Here is a 16,474-nt window from a genome sequence, read left to right as displayed (position 1 = left end):
ATTATTGTACAATGCCTTATTGTAAATACTTTTGAGTGCCTCACGTCAGGGACAAACAAAACCCAATGACAGAAGACAGTAGATCTGCCTGTGAAATGAATCTCACAATAAAGAGCTTGTGTTATGGTTATGATACCCTCTGGATATGCTTTCTCATGCCTGTAATAACACTGATATCTTATAGGTCCTGACAGCAGTGGTATCTCACTAAGTCCAGAAAAGTGTCTGTCTTGATAAGTGCCTGAGGAAACGCAGTCTATCTAAACCATGCTGAGGTCTCTCTAAACCCGTCATTAGAGCTATTAGTACAAACATCACTGGTGATTAGATAGTAACAAAGAGACCATATGAACTTTGACCTTTAGGAATATGGTAGCCATCACTACATCGTCATGTATCTCACATCGTCTGTACATCTGTACAGTGAAATTATTGTTATTATTAATTACAGCGGCTTAGCGGTTGCCTCGAACCTCTGCTTTTGTGATTTAATTGCTGCCTCCACCCAGTGATCAGTGTTTGCATGTTCTTCCCATTCTTCAAGGATTTATTCCTCTGGGTACTCAGGATTCCTCCCCAAAGTTAAAGACATGTGTGGTAGGCAGATTGGCAGATTGTGTGTGATTGTGCCCTGTGATAAGTTGGCACCTCAGTCCTCTGGGATAAGCTCCAGGTTCCCCATGATCCTGAGTAGGATAAAAAATAATTTAATTATAACGTAAGGCTCTTGTACTAATAATGACTGTAATAGGCGATATAATTGAGTTCCTGTTCTTAATCTTTTTTATGAATGCGTTCTAATTTAATTGCTGTGACATTTTTGATACAATTGATTAGCTTTAATACAAAAAATAAGACACAACCATATGACTACAACAGACTCTGTGGTTAAAAACTGATGCATGACCTAAAAAAAACGTCCTTACACTTTCGTCTTTTTTTATATATTATTATTAGGATAGGATAATGTATTGTAAATATATTTCCTAATGTATTATGAACAGAAATGTGAATTATTACTTGTTTTATTTTTTTCATGAACTTAAGGTCGTCGACATCCTTCTCGGAGAAAACATTTAACCGTTAATGTCAACCTTTGACAGAAAACTAGAGCATTGTACAAGATTTTCAATTCTTATGCTTTCAAGAATTTAAAATATAAAAATAGACGGAATTATTTCCTTCATGCTTTTTTTTAGGAGAATCTAAAATGAAATGAAAAGAGTACACATTGTACAATTAAAGTGTGCAATATACAAAAGAACAGATGTCAGTAAGATAAGTGTTTTTGGTTTGAATGAATGGGTTACAGACACAAAAAATTATAAATCACATATGTATCTGCTTATAGGCCATTAAGTGTCTCTCTCTCTCTCTCTGTGTGTGTGTGTGTGTGTGTGTGTGTGTGTGTGTGTGTGTGTGTGTGTGTGTGTGTGTGTGTGTGTGTGTGTGTGTGTGTACATGTGTGTATAGCAGTTTGCCCAGCATCATTCTTATTATGCTTTAGTGAATCAGATCTAAATTCCCTAAAGGCTTCATGACATATTTCTCCAGTCATCATTCATGATAATCAGTGCGTTAGTCATTTGAATACTTTATTAATAGTAGTGCACAATTTTTAAATTCTTTCTTCGAAACTGTGAGACAACATACAGGGTTACACAACATTGGTAATACAGTGAATATGGGAGATTTTTTGGTGACTACACAGTGCTGAGCGAAGTTGTGGTAGTCTAGATGGCTGGCTAGTTTTGTAATGACTAAGTTTTCAACACGCTGCAGTCTGGTCTCTGAGGAACCACCACACCCAGAGTAGCACAGCAGAGATGAACAAAGTGAGCACAGTGGGAAAGTACAGTGAGAAATTTGCAGCTTATGTTTAGACTGTTTCATTATCTTTTACAATGCTGTTAAGTGCAAAATGTCAAGCAACCTTCTCTGGAGCAAGATGTCTCACATTTTATCCTGTTTGAATTAGGAGTAAATTGGCAGCAGGAACCTCTCAGTTCTCCAGTGTTCAAGCTTTGAGAGCTTAGTGAGGAATCATTGCTGGTCTTTCCTTGGCTATATTTTAAGTCAGTCTATCTCCAACTCCTGGGCCTATCAGACAGTAGCAACGTCCACCGCCACTGTTTTCTTTTCAAATTCCGACGGCGTATTTCGTCTGCTCGCTCTCTTGTCTTTTTCCCTCTCTTTCACTCTCTCTTTTTCTCCCTTACTCATTCCCTACTGGATTGTGGGCCTTCTCCTGGAAGGAGGTAGACTGGTGTGTGTTTTTTCACAGTTGGGAGGGTGAAAAAAGCGAGGGAAAAAGGGGGCCAGGAAAACAAAGAGAGGTTGTGTGTGCAGGCTCAGCAAGCAGGAAACGTAACTCTCTCAGGACTCGCTCCCTCCTTCTCTCTGTCCTTCTTTCCCCTGTTGGACCAGGACTTGTACCAGATTACTCTAGAGACAAAGATAAACACGAGGATATTGAGACTTGAGTAGGAAAGAACTGTAATGAATATTAGTAAGAGCGATGAATAATAATTACTGTGAAACAGCAATGGAACATTGAGTCGGTTTCAACATTACACGTAACTGGTAGTCTATGTCAATAAAATAAAAGTACTGTATTACATCAACTGATGCTCATCAGTTATTTTTTTCTTGACCTTTGCTTGGAGCCATACATTTTTGGGTGAAACATTCTTTAATAACTCGTTTATGCCTATGTATATGCTTATTCAGCTTGTCTGCCAGATTCAGAAAGCCTTCCGAAGCTGGGTCACCATCCCTCAGTTTTGTTTTTGCTCTGGAATGTTGGCTGAAGATGTGTTGTGATTTTGAAAGAAGTGGGCCGTTTAGTTTTGTTAACTCATTCCAAGCCAAACGTTTACTTTGTTTTCAGTAGTTAATGTATTTTAGACCCACCCAGAATAAGGGTACGATCTCCAGAAGATGGCAGTGCTGGATCATTCTAACCGGCAGAGCAGTATTTATATACGTTCCTTATCCGAATCCTAGCGGAGTAACAATCAAGTCTGAGTTTCTGAGTGTGGTTTTTGAGTTTTGTGAGTGAGAGATACTCTGGAGACGCTATGATACTGCTTACACTGCAGAAATAAAAAAAAATTCAAAAATAAAAAAGTAAAACAATTTAGATGTATTTTGTTTCAGATTGATGTGAAGGATGATTATTACCCTTTAAAAAGCTTGTAATTTTATTACACTTCAGCTGTGCCATTGATGCATTGCAGAGATCCGAATTTTCCAGATACACAGTCTCGTGTCTGAGATTTCGCATGAGTGCTATCAGTCTTTGTACATTTTTGCGGCCTCACTACTATGTCTTGGTCAAAATGTATGCAATTCGATGCCGAAAGCAATCAGTCACTTCATCATTAAGGCCAGAAGGGCAGCCGGACTGTCTGAAGAATGGGGATAATAATTAGCAGTGATAGCTGGCTAATTTCCGTGCGGGACAGAAGGAACAGCATTATGCTTCAAGGCACAATGAGACAGTTTTAGAACTACATATGAGAATGCTATGTCTGTCTAAAACATCCATGGGAAATATACAAGCGTCTCCTTGATTTCCTGCTGTCTGATGTTTTTTTTTCCTCTTCACTCCTTTTCCCTTCTGGGACTGCCCATATCCAGGTTATGCCTTAAAATAAACCATAAAACTAAAACCCTATAACATTTATAGCTTAAATTCATTACTTTTGTTACACTGGTGCAAATATCGATAACGGAAATTTTGATCTCAAATTTTAATCTTTCAAGAGCAAGATCCGCATCAATGCAAATCGTTTCATTGTGGGTTTTCTGTCTGAGTGTCTGTGTGTTTTTAAAATCTGGCCACTCGTCTGAAATCTGCTTAAGTATAATTTATGGTAGTCTTTTGGACATGCTGCGAGCCAGATAAAACCACATACATTTAGCCAGAGCTATATATCTTCTCAAAGATTTCTCTTCTTTGTTCAGTCATTTTCATAAGAAAGTTTAAACTATTATATCTGTTTTGTCAGTAGGGATGTGAAGGTCCTGGTTAAATAAAATTGTATGTTTAATGGAAAAACAAATGATCTATACATCTAGTATTTGAGAGAGAGCGCATCATAGCTAATACACTTAAATAGTTAAAGTGTTAGAAGTTAACTGAAATCACGTCTCTTCTCCTCAGACGCCTCATATGATGCTGTACGGAGGACAGGCTGGTCAAACAACATGCACAGTGGTAAAGGTGAGTAAGAGAATCACTGGGGTTTCTAGAGTCTTTTTCAGTTTTTTTTGGAGGAGAATATAGCATAAAATAATATTTGGCCACGTTCAAACTGCAGGTAAAAGTGGCCCAAATCCGATTTTTTTGGGGGTCAAGCGACCAGGTCAGACTTCTTCAGGAGTAGTGTGAACACTCAAATCTGGCCCAAATCTGATTTTTTTTTTTCAAATCAGATCTGTGCCACTTCCACATGTGGTGCTGAATCAGACCCAAATCTGATTTTTTCCAATATGGCCGCAGTGTGAACAACCAAGGCGGATTTGATGCGACTTTTACAGCAATCGACATTCGTCACAATTATGCGCCGGCGAAAACTTCATTGTTATTGTATTGTTTTGCGCGTCAGTTCGAAACAGCAAATGGTTCACACTGGTATCTGATATAAGCCACATTTTAAAAGGTAATGTGAACAGCCAAACAAAAAAATCAGATCTGAGCAAAATATCCGAATTTAGCATTGCAGTGTGAACGTGGCCTAGGTTGTATGAAGTGATCTTTGGAACGGAGGACGAGCAATTAAGGATTCAGATCTAGTATGTGTCGCTTGAATGCTGTACCAAATACTTATTGATGTGACCAGTTCTGTTTCAGTGATGCGATCAGCTGCTAGTTCTTTGTTCAACTCAGTGTGTAAGCTCATCCTCTCTTCTTCTCTCCCAGGCTCCCCTACTGTGGTCTCACAGAATGTATCTAAGAGCACTGAACAAACCAGGCCTCAGCCAGGTAACAAAAACTGCATCCACGCAGACAATTAACAGTCATGCAGCACCAACAGAGAAAGTATCAGAAGTAAGCTACTTAATTCTGAAATGTGGCCTAAAATACTTCTTGTTTGGTTCCTCAGATCCATATCAGATCTTAGGACCCACAAGCAGTCGACTTGCCAATCCAGGTAAAAAAAAGATAATGTTGGTTATCAGACTCTAGCTAAACACGCCGGTGCATCTAACTGACTGCTCTAGCATCATTTTTAACTGTGCCTGTATCTGTGTATACATTTCCAGGCTCAGGCCAGATCCAACTGTGGCAGTTCCTCTTGGAGCTTCTATCCGACAGCGCCAACGCTAGCTGTATCACGTGGGAAGGCACAAACGGCGAGTTTAAAATGACCGACCCCGACGAGGTCGCGCGGCGCTGGGGAGAGCGCAAGAGCAAGCCCAACATGAACTATGACAAGCTGAGCCGTGCGCTGCGCTACTACTATGACAAAAACATCATGACCAAGGTGCACGGCAAGCGATACGCCTACAAGTTTGACTTCCATGGCATTGCCCAAGCCATGCAGCCCCACCCCACTGAGTCTACCATGTACAAGTATCCGTCTGAATTGGCCTATGTGCCTTCTTACCATGCTCACCAGCAGAAGGTCAACTTCGTCCCACCACACCCACCTTCCATGCCCGTCACTTCATCCAATTTTTTTGGCCCTTCTAACCCTTATTGGAGCTCCCCTACGGCAGGTATCTACCCCAGTGCCAGTGTGCCCAGACATCCCAACACTCATATGCCCTCACACCTGGGTAGTTACTACTAAATCCAGTCAGCCACATGCCAACCAAAAGCTGCACTCAAAAGGAGGGCAAAAATTGAAAAAGAAAAAATGACAATTTATAAAAATGAAGGAGAATCAGGGCTAAATTCACTAAAGCAAGGAACTGGATGAAGAAAAAAAGAAAAAAGGAAGGAGAAAGAATGAACCAAAAACTGGATGTTGCATTGATCCACTTCAAAATGGAGTACTACTTATTCACAGGACAAGTAACTGTTTAGTTTTTGTTTATGTCTGTTTGTCTAGAGTGTGTTTTTTTTTTTTTTTTGCATATGTTTTTGCATCTTTCTACCCCTGTTAAAAGTATATTCCAAAGCATCCCCTCGACACACATGTACCTCCCCAATATGGAGTCAAACCCTCCAAAATTCCACAGATGTAAATGGTCTTGGTGTGCAAATGTGAAACGTCTCCAGTCCCATTATTGGGGTACATCCTATGCCATGCTAGAGTTTAGACAAGCAATATAGCACAAGAGATCATGGATGAAAAGACAAATCCAGAATCACTGTGACACTGTGACAACATTCTCTCTGCTAATACAGATCATTTTAATATTCCAACGCTTCAGTAAAACAGGGTCTGTTCATCTATCTGTTTTGTTCACGGACTCCTCTAAAAGTCAGCTAATTACAACTAACCAAATCGCATCACAAGAGGGATATCTGGCAGCAATGAAAATAATATGTATACAACGCAACTGGAAGGTTCAGGTTCAACCATGTCTCTCTTACTCTTCCTACTAACTGGAATTCTGAAACATTGGCCGTAGCCGAGGAAAACAAGTGTAGGTTTGCACAGAGTTTTGTCCGTGTCAGTCACCACAATCCCAAAAGTAACATTCCCAGCAGGTCTGTCTTGCCAGGAATATTTTATTGGCTAGCCAAAGTGTCGATCAGCACAATCAGAGAATTACCGTTCCTATGAAGTCGGAAAGTCAATAAAAGGCTTACAGATTCCTATGAGTTTCATTGTAATGTAGCACTCCACAGACGAAAGATGAACACCTGCCAACGGCTCGTGGTTGGTCTTGTGAAAACCAATCAAACATTGTCAAAGTCTACCATGCAGTATTTAAAGCCAAACCACAGAGTCAGTGCTGATGTGAAAACAGCCTGTGAAAAAGACAATCAATTTTTAATCCACTTAGTGTTCATTTTTTCGAAAGCAGCCCAAAGTGGCTTTACTTTCGCCGCTGTACCTCACTGTGTTTATAAGGTTAGACATGTATTTGTATCTTATTTGCCATTAAAAATTCAATCAGCTAGAGCTCATCTCACAAACATTACTTAAACGTCATTACATGTTAAAATGATGTTCCTGAACACAGTAACTTTGTTTTTATGAAGTTGAAGTCATTACCTGAAGCTACTTAAATCACTGAACAGCTGAATGTGGACATTATGCAAAGTACCTCTTATACAAATTGAATGAATTAAACAAGTTAACATTTAAAACAACACAAAAGTTTGAAACCAGTGTGATCCTCAGATTCGCGAACGCTGTGCGTTTGTCAGACCTATTAGCTATTATTTTTTAATCAACGGTCAACTAGGCATTAAAAGCATCTTACTGTATAAATTATGCAGAGTTATTTTCATATGTGACAGTATTAAAAGATCAAGAGAATGAATACGAGTTGACCTCGGTCAAATGCAAACTTTTTTAAGCCGGTGTTGAAGGTAGTATGTACAGCATTAGTGTTTTGTATCTGTACATTTGGGCAATAAATTTATGAATGTTTTTGTTTTGTAATGTGCTCTGTGCCTTGTCATGATGAGGTGAAAGTATTTGATTTGTTTGTTTTTCTTCTTTTAATGATACCACAAACGACTTATAGAAAACCATTTGCTTTATAGACCACAATACTGTAATACTGTAAGTGCCAAATAAAAAAAAAATATTTTTTCTGTTAAAGCTTCAAATCCCAAAGACAACATTCAAACGTGCCTCACAAATGATTGCAGGGTCTTAAATTAGACAGGTTTGGTATTCCTATGCTTGAATTTTCTTAAATGTAGATATAGAGCAATTCACATTTTAAATGATGAATGAATAAATAAATAAATAAATAAATAGATAAATAAATAAATAAATAAATAAATAAATACTCAACCCACCCTCTTTTCAGAATATCACTATCTAATGAAGGAATTGTGCTTTTTCATATATACAATGTATTTTGAAAATTAAATATATGAATTTATATAAAATATATATAATTTTGCAATTATTCTTTTTTTTTTTTTTACTTTTGTTGTTCCTGCAATGTATTATTACTTTTTATAAAAATTGTCTATGTAGATAAATGTGATGACAAATAAATGTTTTTACATTTTAAACCGGAATGTGTCTTATTTATTTTATTTTTTATTTTATTTGTTTGTTTGTTTGTTTGTTTTGCTGTCTTTTAGAACATATGAGTATATGTATAGGTGTGTGTATCGTGTGTCCGTACATGTATAGGTGTGTGTGTGTGTGTGTGTGTGTGTGTGTGTGTGTGTGTGTGTGTGTGTGTGTGTGTGTGTGTGTGTGTGTGTGTGTGTGTGTGTGTGTGTGTGTGTGTGTGTGTGTGTGTGTGTGTGTGTGTGTGTGTGTAGGTTTGTATGTGTATAGGTGTGTATTTGCGTAGGTATGTATGTGTATAGGTGTGAGTGTGTGTATGTGTATAGGTGTGCATGTGTATAGGTGTGTCTGTGTGTGTGTATGTTTATAGGTGTGTATTTGTGTAGGTGTGTATGTGTATAGGTGTGCATGGGTATAGGTGTGAGTGTGTGTATGTGTATAGGTGTGCGTGTGTGTAGGTGTGCATGTGTGTATGTGTATATGTGTGCTTGTGTGTATGTGTGTAGGTATGCATGTGTATAGGTGTGTGTGTGTGTATGTATAGGTGTGAGTGTGTGTATGTGGTATGTGCACGTGTGTTTATTTTTACATCCAAACACATTGTACTGTTTACTGGAAAACCTTTGCGTTACTGCCTGTGTGTCATGTTTGAGTCAGCGAGCAGCACTTTTAAACAAAAGCATTCCATGGTGCACCACTCACTCTTAAACACAACAAGCTTCACTTCCACCTAATGGACAATCAGGTCTCTGCAGAATGATTACAGTCATGATCTTTAAATATGGTTATACTATATCATATTTTACACTTAAATATAGCAGTACATCATGGACACGCACACACACACACACACACACACACACACACACACACACACACACACACACACACACACACACATGCACACATGCATAAATAATATGTTACTGTTAATTAATTGACTGATAACTGATTGTTCCAAATACAATCAATAACATCCTCATTTATTTATTTGTTTGTTTGTTTGTTTGTTTGTTTGTTTGTTTGTTTAAAAGTGATTAAAAGAGCAATTTATTTCAAGGGCCTTTTCTCATTAAGCTCAGGTCTAAATAAGCTTTTTGAAAACATAAATGTAAAAGTCACAACCGTCCCAGATTTTTTTTGCTTTACCTGTTCTGCCCTCTTCTGGCTGAGCAGAAAATACAAATATCCTTAAGAACTACAGTATTTATTCAAAGTATGCACTATTCAGCCAGGATTACAAATAAACTACAAAACTAGCTTACTAGATGTGTGTAACTTATTACAACTATCAAGATAAAATAAAATAAATTATAAAAAGCCTCATACACCTCGAATGCATACAGTGTCACAGATTTTCATTCAGCTCATCATTTTAGTAGCTCATCTTTAACATATAATTAAACATTTTAACAATTAATAATAAAACATTATATAAACAATGTGATGATTATTTGAGATACCGCACAACAAAAGTGCAGCAAAGTCTTAGTACATCTGCTGAATAAATGTATCTTATATTTATAATTTTAGAACTTATTTTACTTCAAGTCAGTGCTGGAGCTTTAAGCTTTTGGACAATGAATATTCATAATATTTACGTACAGTGTTTTTTACAGAAATAATGCTATTTGATTATTCCTTAATTGTTCTTTAACTTTAATGCTTGTTGAACATCCCTTTTCCAGTTTGAGTCTCTTTTTGCTCTTATAATAACCTCCACTCTTTCTGGAAGGCAATTATCAGACAAAGATAGTGTGTGAGGAGGTCTAGGGTGCTGTTAGTGTTCCATTTCATCCCAAAGGTCTTAAATGTGGTTGAGTCGGAGCCAGGGCTCTGTGCAGGATATACAAGTTCTTCCACACCAACTTTGGCAAACCATTTCTTCTTGTAGCTCTGTTATTTGTGCACAGGGACATTGTCAGGCTGGGCTACGTTGTTCACGTGAGAGGAAACTGTAATGCTACAACATACAAAGACATTCAATACACCTGTTTCTCTTAATATTGTGGCAAAGTTTAGTGAGGGTCCTCATATGGGTAGATTCATGGGAAGTACAGTATGATGCATGATGCACATATCAAAACCAATTGAGTGATGACATCAAGTCATTCATTCATTCATTCATTTATTCATTCATTTTACAGTCACAGTGAATCTAGAGCCAATCCTGGGAACACTGGATGTATGCCAGGAATACACACATATCACGCTGAGACCCTGGATCTGTGAGGTGACAAAGGTACTCTGCACACATTATTCTTCATAGACAACCACATTTCTTATAATTCTAATGAATGCAATATTTATGACCATAAATAACCAAAATCACATTTCTGAATTGCAGTGAAAGGAGACATAAAGGCTTAAGATTTTGGAATGAACATAACAAGCTTTCACCCTTAAGGTTAATGCAAATATTTAAACAACACTTACATGCATTACAAACTGGTAGCACAGAACTGGTCTTTAACTTCCATCTCTTGAAACCTGTTATAATCAGTCTCAGTATCGTGAAAGCCGTCTGGAGGTTTGGCAAACTGACTAGCACAAGGTGGTGTAGCTACAGGAGCCACTTTGGCAAAGTTGGAGAAATCTATATGATACTTTCCCTCTTTGCTGCGGGAGATGATAGGGAGGAACTCATAGCCCCACATGATCTCTTTAGGTAGGTAGGAAGTTCTGACCTGGCATGAGGAGCTGGTGGACTCGGCAGTGCCATCGAGAAACACCACTAACTCAAACTCCTGCTGGTGAAGGGTGTCTACTGTCATTTGGAAAAATGGGCTTGATTCATCAATGATGTGGTACAGGGTCAAAGGGCAGACAAAGAATAGATTGTCCTTTCCAGCGTCTACAATGAAATCTATCCTGATCTGGTCCATTATAATGGTCTCACCTTCAGGAGTGACGGTTGTCTTAAGAAGTTTGCCATAGATCTGACTCCCAACCATGAGAGATTTGCGCATATTGGCCACTCGTATCTGTAAACAGAGACTGCCCTTTTGAGAAGATATAACTGCCATCTTGCTAAAACTGATGGTTCTGGATCTTTTTTTGCCTCTTGCAACTTTAGTCATTATCACCCCACACCAAAAGCAGATAATCACTGTCCCAAAGACACACTGAATTGTGAAAATGGTCAGAGCGCTACGGCAATATGGGGTGATGAGTCGATAACCATAACCAATGGACATCTGAGTCTCTATAGCCTGAAGGAAGGAGCCTTTCATATCAAAAAGATTTTCTACACAAGGTTTATGGCCAGCAGGTGGGTTTTGCCAGGTTAGGTCACCATTAGCAAAAGCAGCCCAATACCAGAATAATCCGAAGAAGAACCAGCCAAACACTAAGGAGGCTCCAAAGAGAAAGATGACAAAACGCCAGCGCATATCCATTAAGGTGGTCCAGAAATCTAGGAGGTGGATGAAAAAATGGCTTTGTTTCACACTGCCATATGCAATGTTGCAGTGGCCATTTTTGGTAACCAAACGATTTTTGTGAATCTGGCGGTTGGCCAGGTATTCTCTGACCAACTGTGGTAAGGTGCGTGTCATTTTCAATGTTCCCTGAGATAAAAACCTAGAAGACAGAACATAAAAAAATGCTGAAACTGTGCACTTGTTCTGTAATGTGCAGCCCTTGAACTTTAATTCTTATAAATAACATATATACTTAGACAGTCTAAGTATTAGGCTAAATAGGCATATTAAACGTGGACAATAATATTTTGTCTAATTCTGAAACCATGGAGCTTTTTTCTTCTTTCTGGACTTCCCCTCATCAGAACAAAGACATTCAAACTGACGTTATTTACAAGGCTTTTTTTAAGTTCATTAAAATGGACCTAAATGATTAATAACTCTAAATATAACCAATAACTCATCTTTAATAATGGTAGTTTGAGATTTCCACCACTGCAGCAAATCCATTTAGATCCCTTGCCTATGCTTTTAAGACCCCACTTTAATATCCATGTACTGTATTATTTTGCTGTCATGTACAAATAAAGTATAAATACACTTACCTAGAGTTTCAATCCACAAGCCTGTGCTTTCCCTCCTTCTTTTTTGACTATATTGTTAATTCATGTCCCAGTCTCTTTTCCCCTGCTCACTCTTTTGGATCATGTCTGAAGCTCTTTTACTAGTACGTTAAACTTTGGCGTGTAATGTTTACCTGTATACAAAAGTCAGTCGTTTACTTGGAGAGAGGATGTACAGAGGATGTCTAAATGTTATGACAGAGTTTAGTGGGTTTGAACTTGTGTAAAATAAATCTATTGTTGATTTCATGTACACAGTGGGACTGTGTTTAGACAACACAGTCCCACAACTGAAAATTTCTAAGAATTGGTCCAAGCCTTTTTGCTTAAAAAGTACAGTATCATCACATTTCTTAGTAATTTACAGGATGTTATAACAATCAGGAGTCTGCATAGTTTTCCTAGTTTGTTGTAAAAATTCATTGCAATGAAATAACACCAAATATATTGATTTGTTTATAAATGTCTCAAAAAAGAGATTTCATGCAAACAAGGATATTTGATATTCATGCAAGCTTTGGGATTACATTCTTGTTTCTGGAACAGACTTACTAATCTTTATTGATGTATCTCATAATGGTAGCAACAGAATGAATACAAAAATCTACAGAATCATGCCACCAATTACAAAGAAATGCATCCAATGTAGAAGCTTCATCATTGCATAAGACGATGACCCACTGTCAACAAAAGCAAGTGCCCAAGCCAATCACCCATTTTTTATTTTAAGACTATTGATTCCTATACTTTGGCTCACCTGAAATTGAGTGGTCTTCCTCCAATGGTGCTACATTCTAATTAGTTTATCCAAACCATATTGTCTTACTATGCCTCACCACATATAAAGCTTTAGATAGACTTGCAATACAGACTAATTATAAGTAATTACATTTATCATATTGTTTCACTTACGATGTTATTAAACTGTAAAATATGATTGGGTAAACATTTAATAAATGGAGTCAGTGTTAAGTGTTTAGGAAAAAGAGGATGGGTTGTGAGATAAAATCTTCCTCAGGTTCTTAAACTTAGCAGTATATAATTTTTATAGTAGCAAACATCTTTTTATACAGACATTTGTAAATTATGTAAGGAGCTGCAATGAGTCAGGCTAGGGAACAGACATGCACAAGATCACTGACCATTCACAAGTGTGTTGTGTAAATCTATATCCCACACGTAGGGAAAACAACTGAATTTTGTGTACAGGTAAATAAATGTGGATGTCAAGTACTGCCTACAGGCGCAGTAGACATGTAGAGAGTTGATAAAAGGTCTCAGAGAATGTGAGAGATAGAATGAGAGATAGTTTATGGTAATATATGTACAGAGATATAGAGAAAGAGAGAAACTAAATTACTGTCAGTTGTAAGTTTACAAGATATATACCTGTTTTTCCAGAGTCTTGGACACCCACAGGGAAATTTATCTAACAGGTAGGTTCCAAGCTGTACGCTTGTTTTCGATGTGATTTGCAAACTGTATACAACAAATGTGACCGCTAGCATTAAGCTACTCTATTTTTTCTTTGGTTGATGTTGAATCTAACCAATTTAAAATAAATTCAGTCACTTTATCCTATGTATTGCTGTATCAATAGTAAGATAATACAAACAAAAACCATAATTGTTTGGTTACGTACAGTTAAAGGGGTGTATAATAAACACTTTGCACTTCACTGTGAAATTTTTTATTTGCAGCAATTATTAAAAAAAAAAACAACATATTTTAAGCAAGTTTTGATTGAAGAAAGATTTATGATCCTGCAGCTTTTATCCTATTTCCTCTTTCTATAGAGAAATCTTGAAAATGGCACAGAGTATTGGACAATATTTCAAAGACTATCTGAATGAGTGGCGGATTCAGCATAACCGCCTGGTCACTAAAGAAGGCCATTGCAACATTGAGTATTCCAACATAAGGTACAAATACTGGATCAGTTACCTACTAGACATTTGGACCACTTTAGTTGAGATCCACTGGACATTGCTTATGTTTTTCTTTGTGGCTTCATTCATTCTTAGCTGGTTTGTATTTGGCGTTTTATGGTACTGGGTTGGTGGTACCAATGGTGACTTATGGTGGCAAAACCCATCAAATAACACCACTGTATGTGTTATTGGTGTCTATGACCTCACCACTGCCTTCCTGTACTCAGTGGAGACACAGTCTTTTATTGCCTATGGCACACGAGTCATTACTACGTTCTGCCCAGGTGCCATTGCTATTTACGTTTTCCAGGTTATTCTTGCTACTATCATAACCTGCTTTTGGGGTGGAGTGTTAATGGCCAAAGTGTCGCTGCCCAAGAGAAGAGCCAAAACAATCATGTTTAGTAAGATGGCTGTCATCTGCTCGAGACAAGATACTCTGTGTCTAAAGATACGAGTGGCCAACCTGCGCAAATCGTTGATGATTGGAACCCAAATATACGGCAAGTTTATTAAGACAACAACCACAACTGAAGGAGAAACCATCATCATGGATCAGGTCAACATCGATTTCAGTGTAGAAACTGGGAAAGACAACCTCTTTTTCATCTCTCCATTGACTCTCTACCATGTAATAGACCAAAAGAGTCCATTCTTTGATATAACAGTGGAGAACCTTCAGAATCAGGACTTTGAGCTTGTAGTGTTTATGGACAGTGTTGCTGAATACACCAGTTTCTCTTGCCAAGTGAGGACTTCCTACATGCCTATGGAGATCAAGTGGGGCTACCAATTCCTCCCTATTATCTCACGCAGCAAACCAGGAAAGTATCGTGTAGACTTCTCGAACTTTGCTAAAATTATGCCAATGGAAACACCACACTGTGGTTACTGCTTTCACAATGAGAAAGCGCATCATCAAAACTCCAGAGATGGCACTGACAATCAGGGCTTTGAGTGTGATTAAGATTAAGATTAAACCTAAAATTACTGACATGATTAAAAATGTTATAAATGAAAACAGAGGTCTGTTAAATGTTTTAACATTTAATGAACTTAGTTCTGAGGAGTTTCTGAGAGGTTTCTAATTTGAAGCTTTGTTGAGATATAGATCTGTTGACTTTATTTTAGTAAGATAGACTGCATATACTGTATGTATATTTTAATAAAATTGTTGTATAAGAAAACACATTATATGTTACTGTATTCCAAAAAAAAAATAAACAAAACATGAAAATGCTATAAAACTTGTCATTACTCAATATTAATATCATTAAAATATACAAAGTGGAATTTAAGGCTAATCAAATTAGTGCTAAATTAATCCATTGTATGATTTGAATCCATTGACCTTTTGGTTTAAATGTTTAAAAAAGGCTAGGGTTTTTATTTTGTTTGTTTGTTTATTTGTTTGTTTGTTTGTTTTTAAATTAAGATCTTTGTAGGATCTGTTTGTGAGTGGGCAGTCAAGATGGTTAGCCATTAACATTTGGTAACTTAATCTGCAAACAACATCCTGCTGTCACTTTTAACTACATAACAATTCCAGGCTTGTTAGTTAGCTGGCTAGCATTAGCATTAAAGATAATACAGTATGTAGAAATATAACCCAACCCTAACTTAGCTAATATTTAGCTAGCTGATTACCATTAGTGGCAAAGATTAGCAGGTTATCTGAGAAGACTATTATTTCCTAGTTATAATAAAGATCTTAATTAATGATGTACTTTAGTTACATTAAATACGATAATTTGTGAGACAATTTTCAAGCTATATTTATAAAAAACTATTAGTCAGCTGGTCAATATGTGACTGAATTTCTGAGGTGAGTCATATTCATAATTTATGTTTTATCTATATAACACTATATGACTATATGTACAGTATATAGTATGCCTCAGATAGTGACATCTGCACCAGAATTAGAGGCCTAGATCTGGGATAAGGACAACTTAGTTTTTTCAATGTGCTACTCCCTGATTGAGCAGACAGAAGGTATAGCATTATGACCATGCAGTTTACCTACTAACCAGACAAGTCCCCATCTAGACTATAAGATGTACTCAGTGACCATTCTGGCATGCTACAGCATCATAGATTTATCATAGCATTTGGCAGATGCCCTTATCCAGAGTGACGTACAAAAGTGTTTTGAAGTCTCTATCAGTAAATACATCAACACTGGTTCACTAGGTTACAGATTTAAAATACCATCAACCTAAATCTTTGTTCATGGTTTTTTTAATATACATATTAAACAAACAGGGAAAAAAGTGCTTTAAGTGTTGTTTGAAGATAGCCAGCGACTCAGCTGTTCGGACATCTAGGGGAAGTTC

At 37.3% G+C, this 16,474-nt stretch overlaps 3 protein-coding genes across 6 annotated transcripts in view; 2 read left to right on the top strand and 1 right to left on the bottom strand.

The window, feature by feature from the left end:
• The window catches only part of fli1 (Fli-1 proto-oncogene, ETS transcription factor), a 29,304-nt gene extending 21,378 nt beyond the window's left edge, over positions 1-7,926 (top strand). For all 4 annotated transcript variants that reach the window (XM_027161596.2, XM_027161594.2, XM_027161597.2 and 1 more), the window contains 4 exons: positions 4,169-4,228; positions 4,928-4,990; positions 5,112-5,159; positions 5,272-7,926. In XM_027161596.2, the coding sequence (XP_027017397.1) occupies positions 4,169-4,228; positions 4,928-4,990; positions 5,112-5,159; positions 5,272-5,801 (701 nt within the window). In that variant the 3' untranslated portion in view covers positions 5,802-7,926. The remainder of the gene's footprint in view (positions 1-4,168; positions 4,229-4,927; positions 4,991-5,111; positions 5,160-5,271) is intronic.
• A 1,892-nt stretch (positions 7,927-9,818) lies between these two features.
• LOC113652677 (ATP-sensitive inward rectifier potassium channel 1-like) lies at positions 9,819-12,339 on the bottom strand. The gene is made up of 2 exons (XM_027161896.2): positions 12,190-12,339; positions 9,819-11,744 (listed from the first exon to the last, which is right to left on the bottom strand). The coding sequence occupies exon 2, from the start codon at positions 11,717-11,719 to the stop codon at positions 10,604-10,606; it is 1,116 nt and encodes a 371-aa protein (XP_027017697.2). The 5' UTR covers positions 11,720-11,744; positions 12,190-12,339; the 3' UTR covers positions 9,819-10,603.
• Positions 12,340-13,509: 1,170 nt separating this feature from the next.
• Positions 13,510-15,177, top strand: LOC113652713 (ATP-sensitive inward rectifier potassium channel 1-like). The gene is made up of 2 exons (XM_027161956.2): positions 13,510-13,643; positions 14,004-15,177. Exon 2 carries the CDS (start codon positions 14,017-14,019, stop codon positions 15,103-15,105), a length of 1,089 nt encoding a protein of 362 aa, XP_027017757.2. The 5' UTR covers positions 13,510-13,643; positions 14,004-14,016; the 3' UTR covers positions 15,106-15,177.
• The last annotated feature ends 1,297 nt before the right edge of the window (positions 15,178-16,474 follow it).

Source organism: Tachysurus fulvidraco, chromosome 13 (assembly GCF_022655615.1).
Source record: "Tachysurus fulvidraco isolate hzauxx_2018 chromosome 13, HZAU_PFXX_2.0, whole genome shotgun sequence".
Lineage (NCBI taxonomy): Eukaryota > Metazoa > Chordata > Actinopteri > Siluriformes > Bagridae > Tachysurus > Tachysurus fulvidraco.
Note: the sequence above shows the minus strand (reverse complement) of the source record. Positions and strands in the feature narration are given on the sequence as shown.